At 32.6% G+C, this 27,725-nt stretch overlaps 3 protein-coding genes and 1 long non-coding RNA gene across 7 annotated transcripts; 2 read left to right on the forward strand and 2 right to left on the reverse strand.

The window, feature by feature from the left end:
* Positions 1-398: 398 nt before the first annotated feature.
* On the reverse strand, positions 399-995 carry LOC111641753 (pre-mRNA-splicing factor CWC22 homolog; the record flags this gene model as incomplete). The annotated part of the gene is made up of 2 exons (XM_023387967.1): positions 399-509; positions 897-995. Coding segments are annotated over 2 exons (210 nt in total), but the record flags the coding sequence as incomplete, so codon positions are not given.
* Positions 996-2,975: 1,980 nt separating this feature from the next.
* LOC111641747 (trichohyalin-like) lies at positions 2,976-19,672 on the reverse strand. 4 transcript variants are annotated; one of them, XM_023387963.1, is made up of 2 exons: positions 12,489-19,672; positions 2,976-3,522 (listed from the first exon to the last, which is right to left on the reverse strand). In XM_023387963.1, the coding sequence occupies exons 1-2, from the start codon at positions 19,653-19,655 to the stop codon at positions 3,349-3,351; spliced, it is 7,341 nt and encodes a 2,446-aa protein (XP_023243731.1). In that variant the 5' UTR covers positions 19,656-19,672; the 3' UTR covers positions 2,976-3,348. The 4 variants fall into 4 exon arrangements, with proteins under 4 accessions (XP_023243731.1, XP_023243730.1, XP_023243729.1 ...); XM_023387962.1 differs by having other exon boundaries at positions 2,976-3,657; XM_023387961.1 differs by having other exon boundaries at positions 2,976-3,702.
* On the forward strand, positions 7,254-12,322 carry LOC111641748. Its single transcript, XR_002759464.1, has 3 exons — positions 7,254-7,644; positions 7,722-8,042; positions 11,361-12,322. It is a non-coding gene; the product is annotated as an uncharacterized LOC111641748 (long non-coding RNA).
* Positions 19,673-26,775: 7,103 nt separating the features above from the next.
* On the forward strand, positions 26,776-27,721 carry LOC111641754 (the record flags this gene model as incomplete). Its single annotated transcript, XM_023387968.1, has 1 exon — positions 26,776-27,721. A coding segment is annotated over exon 1 (627 nt), but the record flags the coding sequence as incomplete, so codon positions are not given.
* Positions 27,722-27,725: the final 4 nt, after the last annotated feature.

The raw sequence follows: 27,725 nt of genomic DNA on the forward strand, positions 1-27,725 counted from the left end.
TTTTTTTTTTTTTTTTTTTTTTTTTTTTTTTTTTTTTTTTTTTTTTTTTTTTTTTTTTTTTTTTTTTTTTTTTTTTTTTTTTTTTTTTTTTTTTTTTTTTTTTTTTTTTTTTTTTTTTTTTTTTTTTTTTTTTTTTTTTTTTTTTTTTTTTTTTTTTTTTTTTTTTTTTTTTTTTTTTTTTTTTTTTTTTTTTTTTTTTTTTTTTTTTTTTTTTTTTTTTTTTTTTTTTTTTTTTTTTTTTTTTTTTTTTTTTTTTTTTTTTTTTTTTTTTTTTTTTTTTTTTTTTTTTTTTTTTTTTTTTTTTTTTTTTTTTTTTTTTTTTTTTTTTTTTTTTTTTTTTTTTTTTTTTTTTTTTTTTTTTTTTTTTTTTTTTTTTTTTTTTTTTTTTTTTTTTTTTTTTTTTTTTTTTTTTTTTTTTTTTTTTTTTTTTTTTTTTTTTTTTTTTTTTTTTTTTTTTTTTTTTTTTTTTTTTTTTTTTTTTTTTTTTTTTTTTTTTTTTTTTTTTTTTTTTTTTTTTTTTTTTTTTTTTTTTTTTTTTTTTTTTTTTTTTTTTTTTTTTTTTTTTTTTTTTTTTTTTTTTTTTTTTTTTTTTTTTTTTTTTTTTTTTTTTTTTTTTTTTTTTTTTTTTTTTTTTTTTTTTTTTTTTTTTTTTTTTTTTTTTTTTTTTTTTTTTTTTTTTTTTTTTTTTTTTTTTTTTTTTTTTTTTTTTTTTTTTTTTTTTTTTTTTTTTTTTTTTTTTTTTTTTTTTTTTTTTTTTTTTTTTTTTTTTTTTTTTTTTTTTTTTTTTTTTTTTTTTTTTTTTTTTTTTTTTTTTTTTTTTTTTTTTTTTTTTTTTTTTTTTTTTTTTTTTTTTTTTTTTTTTTTTTTTTTTTTTTTTTTTTTTTTTTTTTTTTTTTTTTTTTTTTTTTTTTTTTTTTTTTTTTTTTTTTTTTTTTTTTTTTTTTTTTTTTTTTTTTTTTTTTTTTTTTTTTTTTTTTTTTTTTTTTTTTTTTTTTTTTTTTTTTTTTTTTTTTTTTTTTTTTTTTTTTTTTTTTTTTTTTTTTTTTTTTTTTTTTTTTTTTTTTTTTTTTTTTTTTTTTTTTTTTTTTTTTTTTTTTTTTTTTTTTTTTTTGCTTCTACGATTCACGATACATTCGCAATCGTGTATGCCACTAATGTCAAACGGGACTATTTTGTACGGGTAACTACACCACCACCGCATTTTTTATTAATTTTTTTTTCACACAACTGAATTTTGATCTTTTAAATTGAAATACCTGATTAAAGGGTGGCCGAAATTTTTCTCCGCCCCGCGCGGCTAACACCCACGGTACGCCACTGCGCATCTGAACTCGTCTATCAAAAAATTGGCGCATGGTATGCAAAAGGTTGGCCACCCCTGATCTAGGCCAACTAATTACCCTTGTCCCCTTGATTTATTTCTTGTTTTTCTGTAAATAATAATGAATAGAATAAAATAATTTTGTAATTACAATAATATTTTTGATGTATTTGTAGGTAATATTTTAATTTAATTTTTCTGTGTGTGTTATTTTTCATTGTTTTTAAAATGTTTCGGTTTAACCTATTTTTCGGTTTAATGATGTAAAAACTTGGTTTATTTTAGACTTTTTTAACCACATATCTGGTTTATTTTGAAGAAACAGATGGTAACACTGCAAAAACGTTCCTGATGAGTTTCAGCATAAATGAACAGGGTGTATGTACTGTACATGACATTGCTACTGTAATATCAAGTGGTGGTAGTATTCCATTCAATAGGCAGAAAAGCAGAATCAAAACAAACCAAGATAGACAAGTTTTTTTAAACAAATTGTGAAGTCAAGTGAACTGCTAATGAGCATACATAATTGGCCTCTTTTCATGCTTATAGTGGATACAGTTTGCCACCTTTGTCATACACATGTATGGTATAATATACAATCTTGTTATGTAAGTGTTCCTAGAGAGTAAAGACTAGAGATCTCAAGAGACAATAATTTGAAGTACAGGTATACCTCGCCTTACGTCGGTAATTGGTTCCAGGAGAACGACTTAAGTCGAAAAACAACGTAAGTCGAATTTACTTGTCTCCAAATCTACTTGTCACTAGGCTAAACCATAAATTGCCAATTTCGGTTCTGTATTTTATTTATTAATGCATTTTTAATAATGTATAGTTAATAAGGATCTATTTTAAGCTTACAAACAAATAAATTTTAGTTTTTAATACAGTACAGAAAAAAAGTAATCTAAATTTACAAATGCATGTACTGTAAATACAGTACATACTTGTAAATGTATATATTTTAATATGATTTTATGTGCTTCAAACATTTTTCTAGTGATTACAACTTCAATATTTGAAATCAAATTTAAACAAACAAAAATCAAATTTAAGTCATTTTATTCGACTTTATGTCGAATAAAATGACTTAAATTTGATTTTTATTTTTCCATATACTTTTTTGACAAACGACGTAACTCGAAATGACGTAAGTCGAGGTATACCTGTACAGTCGACCCCCCTATAAGATATAGATACGTTCCATTTTATTAGGAATCCGATTTCTTACAAGTCGTTCCAATCACAGCCCGACACGTGTCAAGTTTACGGACTACGGCTGATTGAAAGGTTTTCTTCCATAAAATTAATCGATTCTACACTAATCCGACTCAACATTTCCAAAATACGTATATTTTTTCGTAGTTTTATAGGAATCGTAATTATAGGGGGGTCGACTGTATAGGTATTTCTTATATATAGGAGGCTAACAAATGGATTTTTTTGAATAATGGATATTTTCCCAGGTGTGCAAGTATATTCACTGTTTGTGATATAACAGTTTCTCAGAACAACAGAATGTTTTCGGTGGTCCAAGTGATCCATTAAAATGAGATTCTACTGTATCTTACTTTTTCTATATGAATGACAATAAAAATACCATTGAGAATTTTAATTACAATACTGTAACTTTATATGACGTCAAAAACAATTTTTATGACAAAAATACATGTTTTATTTAAAGTAACAGAATACACCATTACTTAAAGAAAAGGATAATTTCAGTATCAATTTATTCCTTAATGGCTTTTTCAAATTTTATGTTTCACTTTAGAGTAAGAAATATAAATTCCAAAAAATCAGTTTAAGGAACAAGATGACCATTAATATCAGTCCAGAAATCTTACTGTTATTATTACCATATGCTACTATTGGTCAATGGCAAACATCTTCATTTTTGCATGTCACAAACTGCTTTTAAAATGCTATTAAACTTTTTAATAGAAAGACATTTAAACTGAAGATATGTGAATGACAGTTTAATAGCAGATGGTTCAATTTATCGTTTTTGATGCAGATTTTCTTTAATCCATCTCTCTCTCGCTTTCTGAATCAGATACCATATGTTGCTCTTTTGTATCTCTCTCACTTTCAGAATCTGATGCTATGGTTGGTTTCTTTGTTTCTCCATCACTTTCTGAATCAGAAGCCATCCGTGGTTTTCTTGTTTCATTTTCACTTTCTGAATCAGAAGCCATCTGTGGTTTCCTTGTTTCATTTTCACTTTCTGAATCTGAAGCTACCTGTGGTTTCCTTGTTTCATTTTCACTTTCTGAATCTGAAGCTACCTGTGGTTTCCTTGTTTCATTTTCACTTTCTGAATCAGAAGCCATCTGTGGTTTCCTTGTTTCATTTTCACTTTCTGAATCTGAAGCTACCTGTGGTTTCCTTGTTTCATTTTCACTTTCTGAATCTGAAGCTACCTGTGGTTTCCTTGTTTCATTTTCACTTTCTGAATCGGAAGCTATCTGTGGTTTCTTTGTTTCATTTTCACTGTCTGAATCAGAAGCTATTCTTCGTACTTTTTTATCACTTCCTGCATCACTTTCAGAATCAGACACTACATGTTGTCTTTTCTCTTCATTTTCTACTTCACTTTCAGAATCTGAAGCTATTCTTCTTCTTTTATTGGTCTGAGCTTCTTCACTGCCACTTGGACTTGACGGACTGGGAGGAATTGTAGGTTGTGGAGGTTCTTTGTCACTATCACTATCATCACTAGAGGATATTGTAGCTTTAGATACTACTCGACTACGTTGTTTGGCTGTTAAGCCATCATCAGATACTTTTGTTTTCTTACGCTCTGCTTTTCTTCTTCCATGCTTTTGCTTTTCTTCCTCACTACCACCATCTTCAGCACGATGTCTTTTCTTATGCTTTTTCTTTCTTTCTTTGTTTTCACCACCTTCTCCTTCTGAGCCGCTTGATGCTCTCTTCTTTCTTTTCTTTTTTGGTTCATTTTCGTTCTCTGAACTACTTCCATCTGTAATATAATCATCGTGGATTTTACGACGACCTCCTTTCCTTTTCTCCTCAACCACTTCTGTGAATAGTAATTTATTTTTACTTTTCTCTACAAATTCCTGACGTTTCTGAATTAATTCCATTTCTTGCTTTTGACGCCATTCTTCAAGACGGCGTTGTTCATCAACTAATTTCTGTCGAAGTGCTTCCCTTTCCTCTTCTTGTTTGCGACGCACTTCACGTTCTTCTTCATCTAGACGTTTTGCTCTTGCAACATGATACTGAGCTTGACTTAATAAATCTTGACATTGTCGTGCTTCAGCAGCAGCCTGGGCTAAATCATATTTCATTCTATCACCATGAACACTAAGATACTGGAAATACCTATGAGCCAACCCTAATTCATGAACAGCAGCAAGAACAGTTTTTAAATTACTTTTCTCATCTTTTAATGTTTGTGTTGCTAATTTTTGTAAAACCAAAGCAATATTATATAATAAAACTGTATCATGAGGTGCCACACGGCGTGCTTTCAGTAATACTTGTTTACATTCTTTCAACTTTCCACATCTAAAATAAGCACGAGCAAGATACATTAAAATTTCTACATTGTGATACTTAAAAAATTTTTTCAAACAGTTTTCATACATTTGAATGGCTGCAACATATTGCTTTTGTTCAACATAAATATGAGCTATATTTAACCAAACATCACAAAAATCTGCTGTAGCTTCTCTTACTTGAGCAAATATATCTCTTGCTTCAGATATATAACCTTTATGAGCTAAAACTGCTCCTATTCCATTAGCTGCCCAAATATTTCGTGGATCACATCTTAATACCTGTTTGTACATTGCCAAGGCTCTATCTTGATGTCTTTTCTCCTTTTCTTTGTCTTTTGTTGGTTGATGAAGAGTCTGTAACCATACATTTCCAAGAGCAACTAAAGAATATGTATCATTGCCAGTTACTTCTTGTTTGAGAATACGTTCAAATTTTTTCTGCCCTGGTCCCCATTCTTGTTTAGCTAAATGAAGATTTCCAATTAATGACCAAGCATCAGGATGATCTTGGTTAACTTGTAATGCTTCTTTGAACCAATCAGAAGCTTCGTATATCTGACCCCTATCTCTTGCCATGCAACCAAGTCTTAGATAACAGTCAACATAATTTGGATGTTCTCTTAAGATATTCTTATATAAAGGTTCAGCCATATCAAATTGAAACAAAGATTCCATGAGTCGGGCTAAATTATATGTTGTTGTTACAGATATGGAACTGTAATAATGTTCATCATGTCTTGCTTCAGATCTAGAGCGTTCCAAAGAGGCTTCATAATATCGTTTGGCTTCCTGTAAATTTCCTAAACGAAAATGCAAAGCTCCAACATTATTTAAAATTTCAGGTGGTACATCAGCCTGTACCTTCTCATTTAAAATTTGAGTAGCAATACCATAAGCTGATAGAGCTCCTTGTATATCTGACTGCTCTAAAATTTGTGCTAATTCAATCCAAGCTTCCACATCATCTGGAAACTGTTCTGTTACTTTTTTTAAATGACTTCTTGCTTGATCCCTTTTTGATTGACTTGTAGAATGAGCATAAAGGGAACCTAAAATTTTCATTGTTTCATAATTTCCAGGTTGAACTTTTAAAACCTTTTCAAAACATTGAGCAGCATTTTCACTGTCTCCTCTGTATATGTACATTTGTCCTAATCCAAAATGTGGCAAAACAAATGATGGTGAAGCAAATTGTGTTGCTTGATAGTAATACTGAAATGCTTGATCATAATCTTCTTGAATATGAAATGCTCTAGCAAGCTGATAACAACTTTCAGCTCTCATTGCTTCATTTTCTGTATTATGAAATGCATGTAATGCTAAATGCTGAACTTTATCATAGTCTTTTTTAAAAAAGAAATGATTAGCTAAATGATTTAAAACCATAGGATTTGATGGATCAATAGAATATGCCTTTGATAGCATTTGAACACCATTTCTGATAGAATCAGGTGTTTTCTGATTTAATTCTAATACTGCAAGTCCAACTAATGCTCCTACACAATGGGAATCTAATTGAAGAGCCCTTTCAAAAGCTAATCTTGCTTTATCATGTTTGTTTAATTTATAAAAGCAATGTCCCATTCCAAGTCTAACAGCTGCAGGACATTTTGGATTAGTTCTCAATGCTTTTTTATAAAATGCAAGGGCTCCTCTGTAATCTTTCTTATTAAAAGCTATACATGCTTTACCAAGTAAAGATGGGATATTGTTTGGAGACTGATTTAAAACAAAATTAAACTGTGCATCTGCTTGATCCATCTTATCTCCTTCTAAAAGACAAAAGTAAGCTCTACCTAAAAGATGATTTTGGTCATACATTATGATCTTATCTGCTGTTGTATACAGTAAAGTTGCTTTAGTGAAAAGTTCCCTTTTCTTGTCTTTATTCTTTTCTTTATTAGCTTGTTGCACATAATATGCAGCTAATGTGTCAAAAGCTTTCATCTGATCCCTTTCAAATTCTCTGTAATCAAGATTAGCATCTGTTCGAGATACATCTAATATCTTCACAAATTCATCAACTTTACCTTGCCGATAGTATTCTAATGCTAATGTAACCCATATATTTAATGGTGCTTGTTCTTGACTTAGAATTCCTAAAACTTCATCTCCATCCGGTATCTGATCCAAATCTAGCTCTATGACTTCATCAGTATCCCTCAAGGGAATTTCTATTGATTGTGAAGCCATATTGACTTATTTTTAATTCTGTAAAAAAGTGATTATGAATCAATATAAAATTAATGTAAATTAAATAATATGAAATAAGAGTACAATGTAAGAATTTTTTTGAAGAATTAAACTGAANCCCAGTTCGCGGGAGATTTTGCTCAGTGATCTTTTTTATATGTAATTTGCATAATTATAATGGTAAACTATTAATCTTTATTAAACAGATATAGTTATTGTGTATTAATTAAATTCATCGGGTTTCATGGAAGAACTTTTCAAAACTTTTAGAGTTTATTCAGAAAAATTTATCCTTTTGTCACGTGAGGAGTATTTTCAGTCTATCCCATATGCATCAGTTCGCGCCAGATTTCTTAGAGTTCGGTTTACTGTTTCCTTGGTGTTTCTCGTTATCTTCTGAAGATCACTGCGATAATTTTTTATTTCATGTATGGATACATTATGCGCTGTTTTTAATGGATGTAAGGTGGAAATTTTGCTGTGAATTTAGAACTTGTTTCAGAATATGCTACAGGAAGAAAAGTTGAAAAATAATTTATTTTCGACAATTAGCGAGAACTGATCTTTGTATATGGGGGTAATACTTGGATATAAGTGAATGTATGTATTATAGACTTACTAATTTATTTGTGCATATAATTATCTAGTCCTAATTTTGAAACATTTATGTTTTTTAGTGTTTATAAGCCTGTTATTTAGACATGTCTACCGATTTAGTGCTATTACGTAGAACTATATCAAAGACCGAATGGAGGATTGATCCAACTTTAAGACAAGTTGGACAAGGGGGTTTAGAATTAGTGGACGTCAATTTATTTCATTAAATTTTATACAGTTTATGCATTTTATTATATTTATTTCAGAGTTTCTTGTATGTTTCATTTTTACTTCCGGTATCTACATTCATAAAGTGATGAAGGTTTTAATGGGGGTTGAGTTATGTTGGACATCTGAGGAGGAGGGGTTACAAAAACTTGGACAAACTGGGACAAAAGGAGGTGAGTAAAAATTTCAAGAAAAATGAAGATGTAATTTATGGACAGCCCAAGTGCTTAATTAGACTGCAAAAAATGGACTTACACTACATCACTTTCATAATCAATGGTTATGCAATTTACCGATGAATTTTTAATTGATCAAAATGTATGGTTATTTCAAAATACTAAGTGTGAATTGTTTATAAATAAAAAGTTCACACTAAATTGTATGTATATTATGTGATTTCTCAATTTTTTCCAAAAATGGGCTTACACCACTTTCAAAATAAATGGTCCATATTTAGATAATAGGTTGGTAATTAATAAAAACAAGACAAAATTTCTCTGTTTTGCCAATAGAAACAAAAAAGTCAACTTTGACCACCTAAAACTCAGCATAACTGATAACATAGAAAGAGTAAACGCTATCAAGGTTTTATGAATAACTTTTGATGATAATCTGTGCTGGAACAAATAGATGATGTTGCTCTATTCTTGGCAAAATATATTAGGATAAACAAGAAAATTCAAAACTTTTTAAGTACATTACATTTGAAATGGTTGTACCATATATGCATAGAATTCAGCATCTTTATACGCTGTCAATAAACTTCAGGTGGTACAAAAATCGCTACATGCATTCAATTCGTAATCTACATTACAGGGAATCAGTGTCAGAATTTTACTGTACCAACAATATTGATAGGATATGTGAAATTTACATGAAGCAAGTTCTGTTAAGAGAGTTATCTATATATATAAAAATGAATATATGTCTGTCTATCAGTCTGTCCTTCATGCATTACTACACCATTTATCCGATTGCCATGAAATTTTGGGAAGTTGTTTAATATACTCCCGCGAAGGTTTCTGGCATAGTACATTTATCCTACGATAGATGGTGCGCATGTATACGAGCATTTCAGCACGGTGAAACTTTGGACACAGATATTTTCTTGGATTGATGTACAAAATACGCTTATTCCTCAATAAAGAATACTATTTCGAGTAAGATTCGGTTGTTTTGTTCTTTGAATTAAATTATATATGATTATTTGTGTAGAATTTGTGTTAAATTTATTATCTTTCCTCTTTATTCTGATGTTAGTTATCTTGGCTAACCGCATCAAACTTTCTGCCATTAAAACACCACATGATTGTATTTTCTCATGTGACTACCGGACGAACTGTTATTGGCTGATAGAAACGCATCTTGGCGGCGGCTGCCGCAAAAGATAAAATTCAACCAACTTTTGCGGCACGAGAAAAGTGGCACAAAATTGAATTCTGCGGTGAGAAAAAGTGACGTCATCCTGCCGCTTTTCCTTGCCGCGCCGCATGTGTACATCCGGCTTTAAACAAGGGATTTTTTTAAATTCCCCCCCCCGTGGGGAAAGTGACAGGATTAATTAATAAAGGCTTCAACAATGGAAGTGTTAAAAGAAAGCAACGTGCAAGATTTACAGGCGCAGATACAGTTTTTTGCGTTAAATCGAACATAATTTTAGACCCATCTAAAATTTTTCTTAGTCTGGAAACAGGGAACCTAATTCTTGCATTCTGTGAAAACGGGTAAGATTGACTGTAATGTAATAATCTTAATCTTCGCTATCGTTACTTTTTGCCCAAGCAACGCCGGGCTTATCTGCTAGTAAATACATAAAGGGTAACAAGGAAAATAGCTATCTCAGAAATAACATAGATAAATGTCGAAAATCAACACGACATACTTGCAAGATCTGTGGATATAATCTTTTGATTGTTAAACAGATTGAAACAGTTCATTTTATTTTATCTTGGGCTCTGTTAATTGTGGATAATTAAGAAAGACGTGATAAATACTACCAGTCTCACTATTGGAAGAAGAAACATAACATTTTATATTTTTAATTATTATCGAGTGCAAAAATCTTAATTTTGAGGGTAGTGATGAGTTTAAAAAAATTGCAAGTGTTAATAACGAATAGCATCTTCATTAAGTCCAACCTCTCTGGAGATATGACACATGACAACCCTATATCTCCCCACCTCTTTAATATTAAGGAGCTATGATGCTATTAAATTTTGGTGGTACTTTTTACCCTTTCTTGCCTGGTGTCAGGAAAAAGACTAGGAAGATCGTAAGACTTCCAGCCACTTTTAAAATTATCATTATCATTTCCATCCACTGACAAAGTGAGTGGTCCTTATCGAACTGTTGTCAGAATCATGCGTAGAATATTACATTCACTCCTCACTTCTCTCATTAGCAGACAGAAAATTTAGATATTGTCACTTATGAATGCTCTGCTAATATTTTAAACTTACTGGCTCAAGATATCAATATTAAAGATGCAATTAAAGAGCAAATTAAGCACATCATTGTAAACTTCCAAAATCATCATTCCCCAAAAGCCAAATACAAAGAGGCAGGTGGAAAGGGATTGATCTTACCACAGGATGTATGTTGAAACAGCTTAACTGATTGCTTAGAACCATACATTTAGAACTAGCCTATCCTAATGAAGGTACTATCATCTCTAAGTAGTTTTCATTTTCTTATTTTATAGTGTGGGTAATATCACTAATTCATAAAGCATATGCTAGTTGTGTTGAAGTGTGATTACTTATAGTAATAATATACTTATAATAATAATGATGAGATAAAATATAAGATTATTTTATTTTGTAAACTGACTGTTTACTCTAATCCAGTTAACACTTTTCTCTAACTGCACTTAAATAACAACCAAACCTCGACAAAAACCTGTAATATGCAAGGCACTGGCACTGTATCACAAAGCAAAGTGAAATTACAACACATTGATTCATTTATTGTGAAAACATCAACTAATCAAAAAACACAATTAACCCAAAACAGATTTGTTTTATAGAAATCAGAATCGTTTGATTTTTTTTGTTCCTGAAGTTCATTCAAATGGCCAAAACATTTGAAAAGTTAATAAAAAAAAGGCTGCATATTAAATGTTTATGTTGAGGTTTGAATGCTAGTTAACTCTACTCATGTACTCAATGAGTATTGAATTATGAGTATCAAATGTTTAATCCTAAAAACCATTATAAATCATATGATAACAGGTTTGCGATGAAAACAGGCTCTTCATTCACAAGGATATTGTGCCAAAGTTCAAAACCTTGGAATTAAGCATGATGCCAAAGATTTGCTGACACATTTAAAGATCATTGTTGTTATATTAGATAAAATGCAAAGAAATGACTGAAGGAGTTGAATTATGGTTTAAGTTAGCCAGAATTGTTTTTTGCAACCAATCTAATTTCAAAATTGTGTTCATTAAATTCATTAATTTTATACATCTAATGATATTATTACTTTTATAGTGTTCAAAATGACTTGCAACAAATTGGAATTACTGGAGTCACTCAAGCAACCAAAGATAGATTTGATATGGTTATCACAGACTATCACCTTTTAGCAAATCTTCTGGACCCAAGATACCAGGGTGTAAAGCTCACACAGTATGAAGGATGCTGCACTAACTTTGTGCAAAAACTACCCCATTTCTGCAACACATTTGCAGAGTCTGTACTAACTAATATCACTCCTCTTAAATGGTGGCAGTTGTTACATGACAGAATTGATGAATCTCTTAAAATTATTTACACAGCTACACACAGCAGTGGCTTCTTCAGTGGGAATTGAGAGAATTTTCTCTACCTATGGACTCATTCATTCAAAACTTAGAAATAGACTTGGACAGGAAAAGGCAGCAAATCTTGTTAGTTTCCAAGCACCTAACAAACACTAACGAGTGTTGTACCTTTCTGAAAAAAACAACTTCTTCAAGCTGAAGAAGACACTGCTGTCAATCCTGTTTTGGTATTTGTACATGTGAATTTTAAAAATGCTATATTTTATATTAAAGAAAACATTCTGTACATTCTTGGATCTTATGCTGAAGTTTTTCTGCTATTTTTCTATTTTACTATATCAAGTGTTTTATTTCCAAAAAAACATTTTAAATCTGATACTTATGTTTTAAAAATTTTTTTTAAATCATGTCAAACCCTGGTTAAATGCCTGTCAAAAAATAATAAATGCTATGAATATATGTTAAATGCTTTTTGTATCGTTTTGTTTTCTTAAAGGTGGAGAGACTCATGCAATTTTATTACTTATTTCTCTTTGTCAAAATCTATGCATTGGTACTATCTAGGCCAGGGGTGGCCAAACCGTGGCGCATGCGCCAAACTTGGCGCATTGGACGATTACAAGTGGCGCTTTAGTCAGTTCTGAGCAACATTGCCAGATTTGGCTTCTTTGCAATTAAGAATATTACATAGAAAATTAATTTTTTATAGTCTGTCTTGGCAAGTTCATTTGTTGCACAATTCGTTGCAATCAACTTTACAGATAAAATGAGTGTTCTCCACATAGTAAATTACAGTGTATGCATGTATGTTTATTTTCGATCAGTGCATAGGCGTCTAAATGACAGNTGAAGCTACCTGTGGTTTCCTTGTTTCATTTTCACTTTCTGAATCTGAAGCTACCTGTGGTTTCCTTGTTTCATTTTCACTTTCTGAATCTGAAGCTACCTGTGGTTTCCTTGTTTCATTTTCACTTTCTGAATCTGAAGCTACCTGTGGTTTCCTTGTTTCATTTTCACTTTCTGAATCTGAAGCTACCTGTGGTTTCCTTGTTTCATTTTCACTTTCTGAATCTGAAGCTACCTGTGGTTTCCTTGTTTCATTTTCACTTTCTGAATCTGAAGCTACCTGTGGTTTCCTTGTTTCATTTTCACTTTCTGAATCTGAAGCTACCTGTGGTTTCCTTGTTTCATTTTCACTTTCTGAATCTGAAGCTACCTGTGGTTTCCTTGTTTCATTTTCACTTTCTGAATCTGAAGCTACCTGTGGTTTCCTTGTTTCATTTTCACTTTCTGAATCTGAAGCTACCTGTGGTTTCCTTGTTTCATTTTCACTTTCTGAATCTGAAGCTACCTGTGGTTTCCTTGTTTCATTTTCACTTTCTGAATCTGAAGCTACCTGTGGTTTCCTTGTTTCATTTTCACTTTCTGAATCTGAAGCTACCTGTGGTTTCCTTGTTTCATTTTCACTTTCTGAATCTGAAGCTACCTGTGGTTTCCTTGTTTCATTTTCACTTTCTGAATCTGAAGCTACCTGTGGTTTCCTTGTTTCATTTTCACTTTCTGAATCTGAAGCTACCTGTGGTTTCCTTGTTTCATTTTCACTTTCTGAATCTGAAGCTACCTGTGGTTTCCTTGTTTCATTTTCACTTTCTGAATCTGAAGCTACCTGTGGTTTCCTTGTTTCATTTTCACTTTCTGAATCTGAAGCTACCTGTGGTTTCCTTGTTTCATTTTCACTTTCTGAATCTGAAGCTACCTGTGGTTTCCTTGTTTCATTTTCACTTTCTGAATCTGAAGCTACCTGTGGTTTCCTTGTTTCATTTTCACTTTCTGAATCTGAAGCTACCTGTGGTTTCCTTGTTTCATTTTCACTTTCTGAATCTGAAGCTACCTGTGGTTTCCTTGTTTCATTTTCACTTTCTGAATCTGAAGCTACCTGTGGTTTCCTTGTTTCATTTTCACTTTCTGAATCTGAAGCTACCTGTGGTTTCCTTGTTTCATTTTCACTTTCTGAATCTGAAGCTACCTGTGGTTTCCTTGTTTCATTTTCACTTTCTGAATCTGAAGCTACCTGTGGTTTCCTTGTTTCATTTTCACTTTCTGAATCTGAAGCTACCTGTGGTTTCCTTGTTTCATTTTCACTTTCTGAATCTGAAGCTACCTGTGGTTTCCTTGTTTCATTTTCACTTTCTGAATCTGAAGCTACCTGTGGTTTCCTTGTTTCATTTTCACTTTCTGAATCTGAAGCTACCTGTGGTTTCCTTGTTTCATTTTCACTTTCTGAATCTGAAGCTACCTGTGGTTTCCTTGTTTCATTTTCACTTTCTGAATCTGAAGCTACCTGTGGTTTCCTTGTTTCATTTTCACTTTCTGAATCTGAAGCTACCTGTGGTTTCCTTGTTTCATTTTCACTTTCTGAATCTGAAGCTACCTGTGGTTTCCTTGTTTCATTTTCACTTTCTGAATCTGAAGCTACCTGTGGTTTCCTTGTTTCATTTTCACTTTCTGAATCTGAAGCTACCTGTGGTTTCCTTGTTTCATTTTCACTTTCTGAATCTGAAGCTACCTGTGGTTTCCTTGTTTCATTTTCACTTTCTGAATCTGAAGCTACCTGTGGTTTCCTTGTTTCATTTTCACTTTCTGAATCTGAAGCTACCTGTGGTTTCCTTGTTTCATTTTCACTTTCTGAATCTGAAGCTACCTGTGGTTTCCTTGTTTCATTTTCACTTTCTGAATCTGAAGCTACCTGTGGTTTCCTTGTTTCATTTTCACTTTCTGAATCTGAAGCTACCTGTGGTTTCCTTGTTTCATTTTCACTTTCTGAATCTGAAGCTACCTGTGGTTTCCTTGTTTCATTTTCACTTTCTGAATCTGAAGCTACCTGTGGTTTCCTTGTTTCATTTTCACTTTCTGAATCTGAAGCTACCTGTGGTTTCCTTGTTTCATTTTCACTTTCTGAATCTGAAGCTACCTGTGGTTTCCTTGTTTCATTTTCACTTTCTGAATCTGAAGCTACCTGTGGTTTCCTTGTTTCATTTTCACTTTCTGAATCTGAAGCTACCTGTGGTTTCCTTGTTTCATTTTCACTTTCTGAATCTGAAGCTACCTGTGGTTTCCTTGTTTCATTTTCACTTTCTGAATCTGAAGCTACCTGTGGTTTCCTTGTTTCATTTTCACTTTCTGAATCTGAAGCTACCTGTGGTTTCCTTGTTTCATTTTCACTTTCTGAATCTGAAGCTACCTGTGGTTTCCTTGTTTCATTTTCACTTTCTGAATCTGAAGCTACCTGTGGTTTCCTTGTTTCATTTTCACTTTCTGAATCTGAAGCTACCTGTGGTTTCCTTGTTTCATTTTCACTTTCTGAATCTGAAGCTACCTGTGGTTTCCTTGTTTCATTTTCACTTTCTGAATCTGAAGCTACCTGTGGTTTCCTTGTTTCATTTTCACTTTCTGAATCTGAAGCTACCTGTGGTTTCCTTGTTTCATTTTCACTTTCTGAATCTGAAGCTACCTGTGGTTTCCTTGTTTCATTTTCACTTTCTGAATCTGAAGCTACCTGTGGTTTCCTTGTTTCATTTTCACTTTCTGAATCTGAAGCTACCTGTGGTTTCCTTGTTTCATTTTCACTTTCTGAATCTGAAGCTACCTGTGGTTTCCTTGTTTCATTTTCACTTTCTGAATCTGAAGCTACCTGTGGTTTCCTTGTTTCATTTTCACTTTCTGAATCTGAAGCTACCTGTGGTTTCCTTGTTTCATTTTCACTTTCTGAATCTGAAGCTACCTGTGGTTTCCTTGTTTCATTTTCACTTTCTGAATCTGAAGCTACCTGTGGTTTCCTTGTTTCATTTTCACTTTCTGAATCTGAAGCTACCTGTGGTTTCCTTGTTTCATTTTCACTTTCTGAATCTGAAGCTACCTGTGGTTTCCTTGTTTCATTTTCACTTTCTGAATCTGAAGCTACCTGTGGTTTCCTTGTTTCATTTTCACTTTCTGAATCTGAAGCTACCTGTGGTTTCCTTGTTTCATTTTCACTTTCTGAATCTGAAGCTACCTGTGGTTTCCTTGTTTCATTTTCACTTTCTGAATCTGAAGCTACCTGTGGTTTCCTTGTTTCATTTTCACTTTCTGAATCTGAAGCTACCTGTGGTTTCCTTGTTTCATTTTCACTTTCTGAATCTGAAGCTACCTGTGGTTTCCTTGTTTCATTTTCACTTTCTGAATCTGAAGCTACCTGTGGTTTCCTTGTTTCATTTTCACTTTCTGAATCTGAAGCTACCTGTGGTTTCCTTGTTTCATTTTCACTTTCTGAATCTGAAGCTACCTGTGGTTTCCTTGTTTCATTTTCACTTTCTGAATCTGAAGCTACCTGTGGTTTCCTTGTTTCATTTTCACTTTCTGAATCTGAAGCTACCTGTGGTTTCCTTGTTTCATTTTCACTTTCTGAATCTGAAGCTACCTGTGGTTTCCTTGTTTCATTTTCACTTTCTGAATCTGAAGCTACCTGTGGTTTCCTTGTTTCATTTTCACTTTCTGAATCTGAAGCTACCTGTGGTTTCCTTGTTTCATTTTCACTTTCTGAATCTGAAGCTACCTGTGGTTTCCTTGTTTCATTTTCACTTTCTGAATCTGAAGCTACCTGTGGTTTCCTTGTTTCATTTTCACTTTCTGAATCTGAAGCTACCTGTGGTTTCCTTGTTTCATTTTCACTTTCTGAATCTGAAGCTACCTGTGGTTTCCTTGTTTCATTTTCACTTTCTGAATCGGAAGCTATCTGTGGTTTCTTTGTTTCATTTTCACTGTCTGAATCAGAAGCTATTCTTCGTACTTTTTTATCACTTCCTGCATCACTTTCAGAATCAGACACTACATGTTGTCTTTTCTCTTCATTTTCTACTTCACTTTCAGAATCTGAAGCTATTCTTCTTCTTTTATTGGTCTGAGCTTCTTCACTGCCACTTGGACTTGACGGACTGGGAGGAATTGTAGGTTGTGGAGGTTCTTTGTCACTATCACTATCATCACTAGAGGATATTGTAGCTTTAGATACTACTCGACTACGTTGTTTGGCTGTTAAGCCATCATCAGATACTTTTGTTTTCTTACGCTCTGCTTTTCTTCTTCCATGCTTTTGCTTTTCTTCCTCACTACCACCATCTTCAGCACGATGTCTTTTCTTATGCTTTTTCTTTCTTTCTTTGTTTTCACCACCTTCTCCTTCTGAGCCGCTTGATGCTCTCTTCTTTCTTTTCTTTTTTGGTTCATTTTCGTTCTCTGAACTACTTCCATCTGTAATATAATCATCGTGGATTTTACGACGACCTCCTTTCCTTTTCTCCTCAACCACTTCTGTGAATAGTAATTTATTTTTACTTTTCTCTACAAATTCCTGACGTTTCTGAATTAATTCCATTTCTTGCTTTTGACGCCATTCTTCAAGACGGCGTTGTTCATCAACTAATTTCTGTCGAAGTGCTTCCCTTTCCTCTTCTTGTTTGCGACGCACTTCACGTTCTTCTTCATCTAGACGTTTTGCTCTTGCAACATGATACTGAGCTTGACTTAATAAATCTTGACATTGTCGTGCTTCAGCAGCAGCCTGGGCTAAATCATATTTCATTCTATCACCATGAACACTAAGATACTGGAAATACCTATGAGCCAACCCTAATTCATGAACAGCAGCAAGAACAGTTTTTAAATTACTTTTCTCATCTTTTAATGTTTGTGTTGCTAATTTTTGTAAAACCAAAGCAATATTATATAATAAAACTGTATCATGAGGTGCCACACGGCGTGCTTTCAGTAATACTTGTTTACATTCTTTCAACTTTCCACATCTAAAATAAGCACGAGCAAGATACATTAAAATTTCTACATTGTGATACTTAAAAAATTTTTTCAAACAGTTTTCATACATTTGAATGGCTGCAACATATTGCTTTTGTTCAACATAAATATGAGCTATATTTAACCAAACATCACAAAAATCTGCTGTAGCTTCTCTTACTTGAGCAAATATATCTCTTGCTTCAGATATATAACCTTTATGAGCTAAAACTGCTCCTATTCCATTAGCTGCCCAAATATTTCGTGGATCACATCTTAATACCTGTTTGTACATTGCCAAGGCTCTATCTTGATGTCTTTTCTCCTTTTCTTTGTCTTTTGTTGGTTGATGAAGAGTCTGTAACCATACATTTCCAAGAGCAACTAAAGAATATGTATCATTGCCAGTTACTTCTTGTTTGAGAATACGTTCAAATTTTTTCTGCCCTGGTCCCCATTCTTGTTTAGCTAAATGAAGATTTCCAATTAATGACCAAGCATCAGGATGATCTTGGTTAACTTGTAATGCTTCTTTGAACCAATCAGAAGCTTCGTATATCTGACCCCTATCTCTTGCCATGCAACCAAGTCTTAGATAACAGTCAACATAATTTGGATGTTCTCTTAAGATATTCTTATATAAAGGTTCAGCCATATCAAATTGAAACAAAGATTCCATGAGTCGGGCTAAATTATATGTTGTTGTTACAGATATGGAACTGTAATAATGTTCATCATGTCTTGCTTCAGATCTAGAGCGTTCCAAAGAGGCTTCATAATATCGTTTGGCTTCCTGTAAATTTCCTAAACGAAAATGCAAAGCTCCAACATTATTTAAAATTTCAGGTGGTACATCAGCCTGTACCTTCTCATTTAAAATTTGAGTAGCAATACCATAAGCTGATAGAGCTCCTTGTATATCTGACTGCTCTAAAATTTGTGCTAATTCAATCCAAGCTTCCACATCATCTGGAAACTGTTCTGTTACTTTTTTTAAATGACTTCTTGCTTGATCCCTTTTTGATTGACTTGTAGAATGAGCATAAAGGGAACCTAAAATTTTCATTGTTTCATAATTTCCAGGTTGAACTTTTAAAACCTTTTCAAAACATTGAGCAGCATTTTCACTGTCTCCTCTGTATATGTACATTTGTCCTAATCCAAAATGTGGCAAAACAAATGATGGTGAAGCAAATTGTGTTGCTTGATAGTAATACTGAAATGCTTGATCATAATCTTCTTGAATATGAAATGCTCTAGCAAGCTGATAACAACTTTCAGCTCTCATTGCTTCATTTTCTGTATTATGAAATGCATGTAATGCTAAATGCTGAACTTTATCATAGTCTTTTTTAAAAAAGAAATGATTAGCTAAATGATTTAAAACCATAGGATTTGATGGATCAATAGAATATGCCTTTGATAGCATTTGAACACCATTTCTGATAGAATCAGGTGTTTTCTGATTTAATTCTAATACTGCAAGTCCAACTAATGCTCCTACACAATGGGAATCTAATTGAAGAGCCCTTTCAAAAGCTAATCTTGCTTTATCATGTTTGTTTAATTTATAAAAGCAATGTCCCATTCCAAGTCTAACAGCTGCAGGACATTTTGGATTAGTTCTCAATGCTTTTTTATAAAATGCAAGGGCTCCTCTGTAATCTTTCTTATTAAAAGCTATACATGCTTTACCAAGTAAAGATGGGATATTGTTTGGAGACTGATTTAAAACAAAATTAAACTGTGCATCTGCTTGATCCATCTTATCTCCTTCTAAAAGACAAAAGTAAGCTCTACCTAAAAGATGATTTTGGTCATACATTATGATCTTATCTGCTGTTGTATACAGTAAAGTTGCTTTAGTGAAAAGTTCCCTTTTCTTGTCTTTATTCTTTTCTTTATTAGCTTGTTGCACATAATATGCAGCTAATGTGTCAAAAGCTTTCATCTGATCCCTTTCAAATTCTCTGTAATCAAGATTAGCATCTGTTCGAGATACATCTAATATCTTCACAAATTCATCAACTTTACCTTGCCGATAGTATTCTAATGCTAATGTAACCCATATATTTAATGGTGCTTGTTCTTGACTTAGAATTCCTAAAACTTCATCTCCATCCGGTATCTGATCCAAATCTAGCTCTATGACTTCATCAGTATCCCTCAAGGGAATTTCTATTGATTGTGAAGCCATATTGACTTATTTTTAATTCTGTAAAAAAGTGATTATGAATCAATATAAAATTAATGTAAATTAAATAATATGAAATAAGAGTACAATGTAAGAATTTTTTTGAAGAATTAAACTGAAAACAATTTATCAACTATAATAATTATGTGAATATATATTAAGTATAAAATATTGTATATAATTTTATTATGTATATGGGCCTACACACACACACACACACCTGCATACAGACCACTGATTTACATCAGTGTTTCTCAATGGGGCGATATCATTTTTCCATGTTGAGGGAGCGATATCATTTTTCCATGTTGAGGGGGCGATATCGTTTTTCCATATTGAGGGGGCGATTAGTAACAATTTATATTTTGGGGGGCAAAAAACAATTTTCTGGGCGATATAGTAAAACATTATATTAAATAAGAATAATTAGATATTTTATTTGTTACATTGTACAATAATTAAACAAACAACATTATACTAGTCACTAGTCTATTCAATGCAGTATGAATTTGGTGTTAGCCTTGGCCCTCGGCATTGGAATTTTGAAGTGAAGGGAGCAATACTATGTTGAAGGGGGCAGTGATTCATTAGATGTTGAGAAACACTGATTTACATGATAGATTGGTTCTGTGTAAAATTGAAATTATGTAAATTAAAATAATGTCTCTATTATTATATGAGAAATGAAATGAGATGAAAAGATTCTAAGGTTACATTTTTCACTAAGGTCAAATGCAGTAAAAGTGTATCCATGGGGTAACTGCACATTTCTGTAACATCTCATCAGCCAATCAAAATTAAGCTGATACCAATTCATTGATTTGTAGCTCATTTCAACATGGCTTGAAGAAGAATAGACTTTTTAAATAACTGTTACAACAATGGTTTGAAAAGTCTATATACGTTCAGTGCTTTTCTTCTGACAGGATGTAACTACAGTCATTTTTGTATGTAAAATTCAGTATTTGTGATTTTTAAGATACAATATTTAGACAAATATTGTAAAATGATAGGTGCAAATATCCTAAGTTGTGAATTATTTCATCCACGTGTTTTGTCACAATAGACCAGACTACCCCTTAAAATTTTGATTGTTGGGTAAGAGCTGTTTCACACTATGACCAACTGGTCTGACTCCAAGTCGTGTTGCCATAGCAACAGCAGTCAGCTGACTGATTGGTTGTTCCAGTCGGACAGATTTAAAAAGTTAAATATTTGTAGTCAGGTCAGAGCAGTCAGTGAGCTACAGCCAATGAGAACTTTGAAACTATAACCAATCAGACTTTGGATATATGAAAACTATCGAATCAATCAAACATAACTTTATATTATACAGTATATACTTCTAATTTATTTAAATTTTCTCTTGTACCTTATTTCTTTCATAACTGCTTAAATTTTATATGGAAACACAAATGACTTTNCAGCCGACATACTGGTTGATCCAGTTGGACAGAGTTAAAAAGTTAAATATTTGTAGTCAGGTTGGAGCAGTCAGTGAGCTACAGCCAATGAGAGCTTCAAAACTACAGCCAATTATTTGGATATATGAAAACTATCAAATCAATCAAACATGACTTTACATTATATATGTTTCTAATTTATTTAAATTTTCCCTTGTACCTTATTTCTTTTATAACTGCTTAAATTTTATATGGGAACACAAATGACTTTAATATATATATTAAAATGCATTATCGATGTAATGAGAAAAGATGGTATTATTTCGACTTTTTGGAAGAATTTATAAACGAAGTAAGATCATATCTGCAAAGTTTAACCAGGTAGATTACAAAAATATTTTTAAAAATTAGAAAAACTTAAAACAATTTCTAACACCTGTTTCAATTAGTCCTTACAAATCGGCCACCGACATAAAATCATACTCAATGTGAATGCTTCTATTACTAGTCGGTCCAATTGTAGGATTGGTCGGGTCGGACCAATCGGTCCAGTTGGTCATAGTGTGAAACAGCCTTAAGTGCACTCATGCCAATAGGTAAATATATGTTCAACATATCTATTCTGTTGGCATGGGTGTCTAGAAGTCTGTCTGTATAAACCTTTTGTATTCTACTTACTGTATAAACTCAAGATGAATTTGTGTGTGGCAGAAGGAAGCACTACCATAGCAGTTGATTATTCCATAATTATGAAGTTTCCAACAAAAGTGTTCAACATTGTTGGAGAAGTTGTCATTATCAATTTTGCTAAACACAGTGTAAAGGGTATGTACAGTACTTTGTGATGAAGAAATCTAGGGGATACGTTTTCCAACAGCCAGATGTGGAAGATTACAAGACATTCCTCTCCTAGATATTATCAAGTCTCTTGGAAAAACATGCCACATTTGAAGACGTGGTTTAATTACTTCTTGTTGCAACTTCATGTCTCTGTTTTTGGAAGCACCTTACTCAATTACCTGGAGTAAGGCGCTTCAAAAGTAGTCTTATACTGCATTTGCACACAATTCATGACTCACTTTAATCTCAATTGCAACTGTCACCAGTCGAACGTCGAGCAGACTGCCTGTTCATCCGGCTATTGAAATGATAAAACTGACATAACTACTCGATAAGTCATGAACACAACAAACAAAATGAAAGTTTTGGTTATAAATAAATATTTTTTCTTGCTATATATCTAATAATAGATATTTGGAGAGATGATGAGATATGGCTGTTTTATTTCTCTGTTGATAGCCGACATGTGTTCCACAGCCATCTTGTTTCTTCTCATGCACTTGAGATTGTGGGAACTCTCTTATGACTGGATCTAGTTTCAAAAAATCTTGTGTTGATCGCGATTGAAAGGGTCGAGAGAGGTCACACCACAGCACAGTTGTTGATCTTATCACAATCTAGATTGAAATGCTCAGTGCAAATGGGTATTAGACTATCTTTTCTAGAGAAAGCTACTCTCAAGCAATTTCATCTTGCTTTGTAAATCACTTTACATTTCTATTGCAACTAGAGACCTAAGTTGCAATAAATAATAATTTTACTGTTGCCTTTTAGTGTGTCATCATCATCATCATTACTTCATTTACTATGGCCATACTTGTAGTGGAGCATACTGAAGTCTGTATACAAACAAAATTGTTACTGTCACAATTTGCACACATTTGCCCCCACCATTTGATTTTATTTGAATCTTCCTAGCTGTTTACAGTGGAGGATGCACTTACCCCAACTAATGCTTACCTGCATTAGTGGGGGGGGAGTAAGTGTACAGTTCATCACTGTAAATAGCTGGAACTGAAATTTTTAAAAAACATTCTGGCTCAACAAATAATTCAAGACCTATAATACTCACAAGCTGTTGCTAGTTAAGTTTATTCCAGTAATTGGTTTTCAAAGTCAGATCATCTTTACTTTGCTTGACTGGTTAAAACTTTCAAATTTCAGAATTTTGAAGGTGCACTCACCCAACTTGATCTTAACAAATACGAAATAAACAAAAGTTTCTCCTCTTTCTTCTTCACTATTTAATAAAGAAATGTTTTCTCCCTGTTTTAGTCAAAAACCTCATGTCAATAACTTCTTCAATTGCAGTTTTTCCTAATAGTTTACCAAAGACATTAGCAGCTTTTACACATATATTCTTAAATGTGTAACTGAGTGGCCCATTCCTGCACATATGTTAGGACGGGAGTAGGATTTTGATGGGTAAGATTGTGGAGTAAAAAAATACAACACATAGGAGTGGACATGTAAATGCAAGACAGCACACATTCTCGCCTGACTGCTTGGCACAAGGAGTGTTGAACATTTTCAAAAGTTTTGAGTGGTACATCCTTGAATGTGATCACATTGTAATCGAGTCAGCCTTGTTATGAGTTCAAATAAAAAATTGTGTGTGCTATTGCTGCTTCTGAAATACATATAATAGTTAATAGCAAAAACAAAAATAAATAAATAAATAAATAAACCAAAGCATCATACTCGAGTGAAAGAATATATGCACAGCTATAGTCATTTTCTGGCCTCATTTACATATTTTTATACATACTCCTTACCTTTGACACACCATAAGCAAGAAAGTTCTTTATACAAATTTATAAAATTGATTACAAATTCTTTCATCCAGCAACGAGAATCCACCATAGTTGCTTCTCACAGTTAATGTGTATATGTAAATGTGAGGATGGTTTAACCACAACAAGATATGCCTATGTGACTTACTGCAAGCCAAATTCACCTTTACACTAACACTTTTGCATGTGCATGTGTGGCTCATGTAGTTAAACTTGTGTGTGTATAATAGCTGTTATTCAGTCTTCTCTTAACAAAATCTGTCATCAACAAGTTTGTTTGTTTAAAAAACATTACATAGAAATAAAAGAACAAACTTCCTGATATTAAACTAAGTTAAATGCATATGAAGTTGTGACACAGTACAAAATGCAGAATATCATCTCAGTGAATATGAAAATTGAAAGTAGTAGTAACACAACTGGAATATAATAACAATCAGCATAGGATAAACATTAATTTATTAATGAAAATACTTAAACTCCTACTAGTGTCTATTAAACAACATAAAACAATATTTTGTTGTATTTTTTGGACTGTGTTAAACTAAAATTTTGAAATTTGAGTACCATGCAAATTGAAGGTTAGGCACATGTGCATATGCATGTGCATGCATTTGTAAATTATAATATTTTATATAATACCATTCAAAGAAAATTAGTCAGAATGTTATACTCACAATTCTTACAGACTGGAATGACACTATTAAAAATTCTTAAAAGTGTCTTCTAAAATAAAACTCCAATATCTGCTTACTCATATATAATAATAAAATAATCAAAATAATAATCTTTGTAGTGTTCTCACAACACTACAAAGATTAATCTTTGTAGTGTTGTGAGAACACTACAAAGATTATTATTTTGATTATTTTATTATTATATATGAGTAAGCAGATATTGGAGTTTTATTTTAGAAGACACTTTTAAGAATTTTTAATAGTGTCATTCCAGTCTNTCAACTGTTGCAAAGATTATTATTTTATTATATCGATGTCACTGAAAGATTTTAAACTTATGTATATGGGAAAAAAACAAAAAAAAAAAAAACACAAATGTTTGAAAAGCAACATTTGCAAAGATAATCAAAAGCATTCCAATTCTTAAAAATCATAGATCTGGCAAAGATCCAGAGGGAAGGATTGAAAACATCAGTTTGTATATGAGTAAGCAAGTACTGAAGTTTTATTTTAGAAGAAACTTTGAAGAATTTTTAATACTGTCACTTCAGTCTGAAAGAATTGTGAGTAAAGCATTCTAAGCTATTCCAACTAAGATGAATCGAAAAATAGTGCTAATCCTAACCAGAGCTAGGATTAAATTCACGTTTCTATCAAAATGCATGAGAAACAGTGTTCTTGATATCTATCTTTTGAATACATCTCCCAATTGGATGCACTTCTCTGTTACCAAAGTTAAAGCATTTATGCTTGAGGAATGTGCTACAAAGAAAATTATATTCAACAAACTCAACAACTCAATCTGGAAAATGAGATGTTTGCTAAGGATGCAAGGATACTAGATGAGGTAAATATAAGTGTGACACACATGCAAGAAAGACTGAACCATAAGCAAAAGCTTAAATATAATAAGAAATTGCATTTGATACTATTCAAACAAAAACCAAAAACAGTGGAATATAACAACTTGTCGCTAATCTGTTGGGACAACGTTACTCTCCCTTTGTATTTTGTCAAAACTGTCAGAAAGGGGCCCAAATATGCACCAAACTGCAGCAAACATCATGCCTGAAGTAGATACAACTGGGACGGATGGCTGCCGTTAAGAATTTTTCAATGGAAAATGACATTTAAAATAAAATTGGTTAATAAATGCCCACAAGCAGAAAATATTTGGTTAAATATTACAAGGTATAGGAGATGGTTAAATGAAAATCATATTATCTTATTGAAAGTGAAATAAAATTACATAGAAATAAAATCTTATTACATAGAAATAAAAGAACAAACTTCCTGATATTAAACTAAGTTAAATGCATATGAAGTTGTGACACAGTACAAAATGCAGAATACCATCTCAGTAAATATGAAAACTTAAACTCCTACTAGTGTCTATTAAACAACATAAAACAATATTTTGTTGTATTTTTTGGACTGTGTTAAACTAAAATTTTGAAATTTGAGTACCATGCAAATTGAAGGTTAGGCACATGTGCATATGCATGCGCATGCATTTGTAAATTATAATATTTTATATAATACCATTCAAAGAAAATTAGTCAGAATGTTATACTCACAATTCTTACTATGCAATGCATTAGTACTAATGAAAGAGCAATGCATTAGTACTAATGAAAGAGGAGACATACAAATCTCAACTAAAACAATATATTAAAGACACCTGTTGCAAACTAATAAACGGACAAACTGGGATGGATATATGGACAAACTTCAAACACAAGTGGTCTCCTCCACACACACAGCACTAGCTAGGACAGAGGTCACCAAACTATGGCCCACAAGGTCAGTTTATCCAGCTCACCATCACACTGTGTTGCAAATGAGCTAAAATATGGAAATATCCTGGATTATAGATAAACATACTATGTAGAAAAAAATTAAAGCAAGTTTAAGTAAAAATCCTCAAATTTGTCCAATCTGATTTTTGCATCTGACAGTAACAATTTTTAGTTAAATAAGCAAAATAAAAAATTTGGCAACTTTTTACAACTTTGGATATCAGAGCACTTTTTATGTAAGTACCTGCAATGAAGTTTCTAAGAAAGGTGATTAGCTTGCATTGATGTTTAAAACTATCTTATTACTAATGTCACCTTCTGTGGTAACTTTTTGGTAAATAAATATGTTGGTTGTCTTTATTTTTGTGTATTCAGTGTACTGCATTGAACAAAATGGCTATGCAGCCTGCACTCGTTATTCTCCGAGTTATCTGACCTGCTGTGAAAAAAGTTTGGTAACCCGAGCTAGGAGGTTATAACTGGACAAGATCCTTTCACCAGATATCCCCAAACTGTTCACATCCACTAAGAAACATACATATGGCACTACTCTATGACCTGTTGTGAATAAAATACAATCTCACACACACATGCTAGAATCTTTGCTACATAACCAGCTTAAGGAATCTCTATCATGTATGAGAATATCAATATATAATATCCATCTTGTTACAGAAAGATCTGGCAACACCAGAGAGAGAGTGGCACGTGCAAGATGGACGGCCCTGATTAATGTATGCGACTGGAGATCGTCCGGTCCAAGTAGAACCCTGAATAAAGTATTCAGAGTAAGTTTTGTATTACTGTCTTACTGGGGGTCTTAAGTGCGTCACGAACAGCGTGAAAACACAAAGAAAACCATATAAAACAATTACTACCAACCAGGGACACCAGTTTGAATCACGTTTGTTTCGGTCTTTGGCTATTCTAATGGGTTCCAAGCACATACATACATGCTCCTTTCACCCCCAGGCTAATGGTATGATCGAAGGTTGGCATCGGACATTAAAATGTGCCCTGAAAACCTACTTAACAGAACGGTGGACGGAGATACTCCCTACCGTACTACTTGGGTTAAGGACAACGTTCAAGCCTGACCTACAAGCAACGTCCAGTGAGTTAGTCTACGGACAGACAATACGTTTACCAGGTGAATTCTTCGATCCTACCCCAGCGGACATAAACACTGCAGATTTCATAAAGACACTAAAGTCTTTCTTCAAAAACTTAACACCAACGCCGGCAGCATCGCATGGGGAGCCCAAACTTTTTGTTCCCATGCATTTAAGAGACTGTAGCCACGTTTTTCTACGTTACGATGCTGTACGCGCCCCACTACGCCCTCCCTACGACGGACCATTCCCCGTAGTGGAAAAGGGAGACAAATTCTTCAAAATTAAAAAAAATAACAAAGAAGTGGTCGTCTCCATCGACAGACTGAAACCTGCCTTTATGCTCAAGGAGAAAGACTCAATCAGCCCTGCACAGCCGGTGATAGACCAACCCAGCAACAAGATGGCTGGGCATACTCACCAACCAGAACCCGCATATGAGACGAAGA

The sequence above is a fragment of the Centruroides sculpturatus genome, unplaced genomic scaffold, assembly GCF_000671375.1.
Source record: "Centruroides sculpturatus isolate CEXI.00-Female unplaced genomic scaffold, Cexi_2.0 scaffold660, whole genome shotgun sequence".
In the NCBI taxonomy this organism is placed as follows: Eukaryota; Metazoa; Arthropoda; class Arachnida; order Scorpiones; family Buthidae; genus Centruroides; species Centruroides sculpturatus.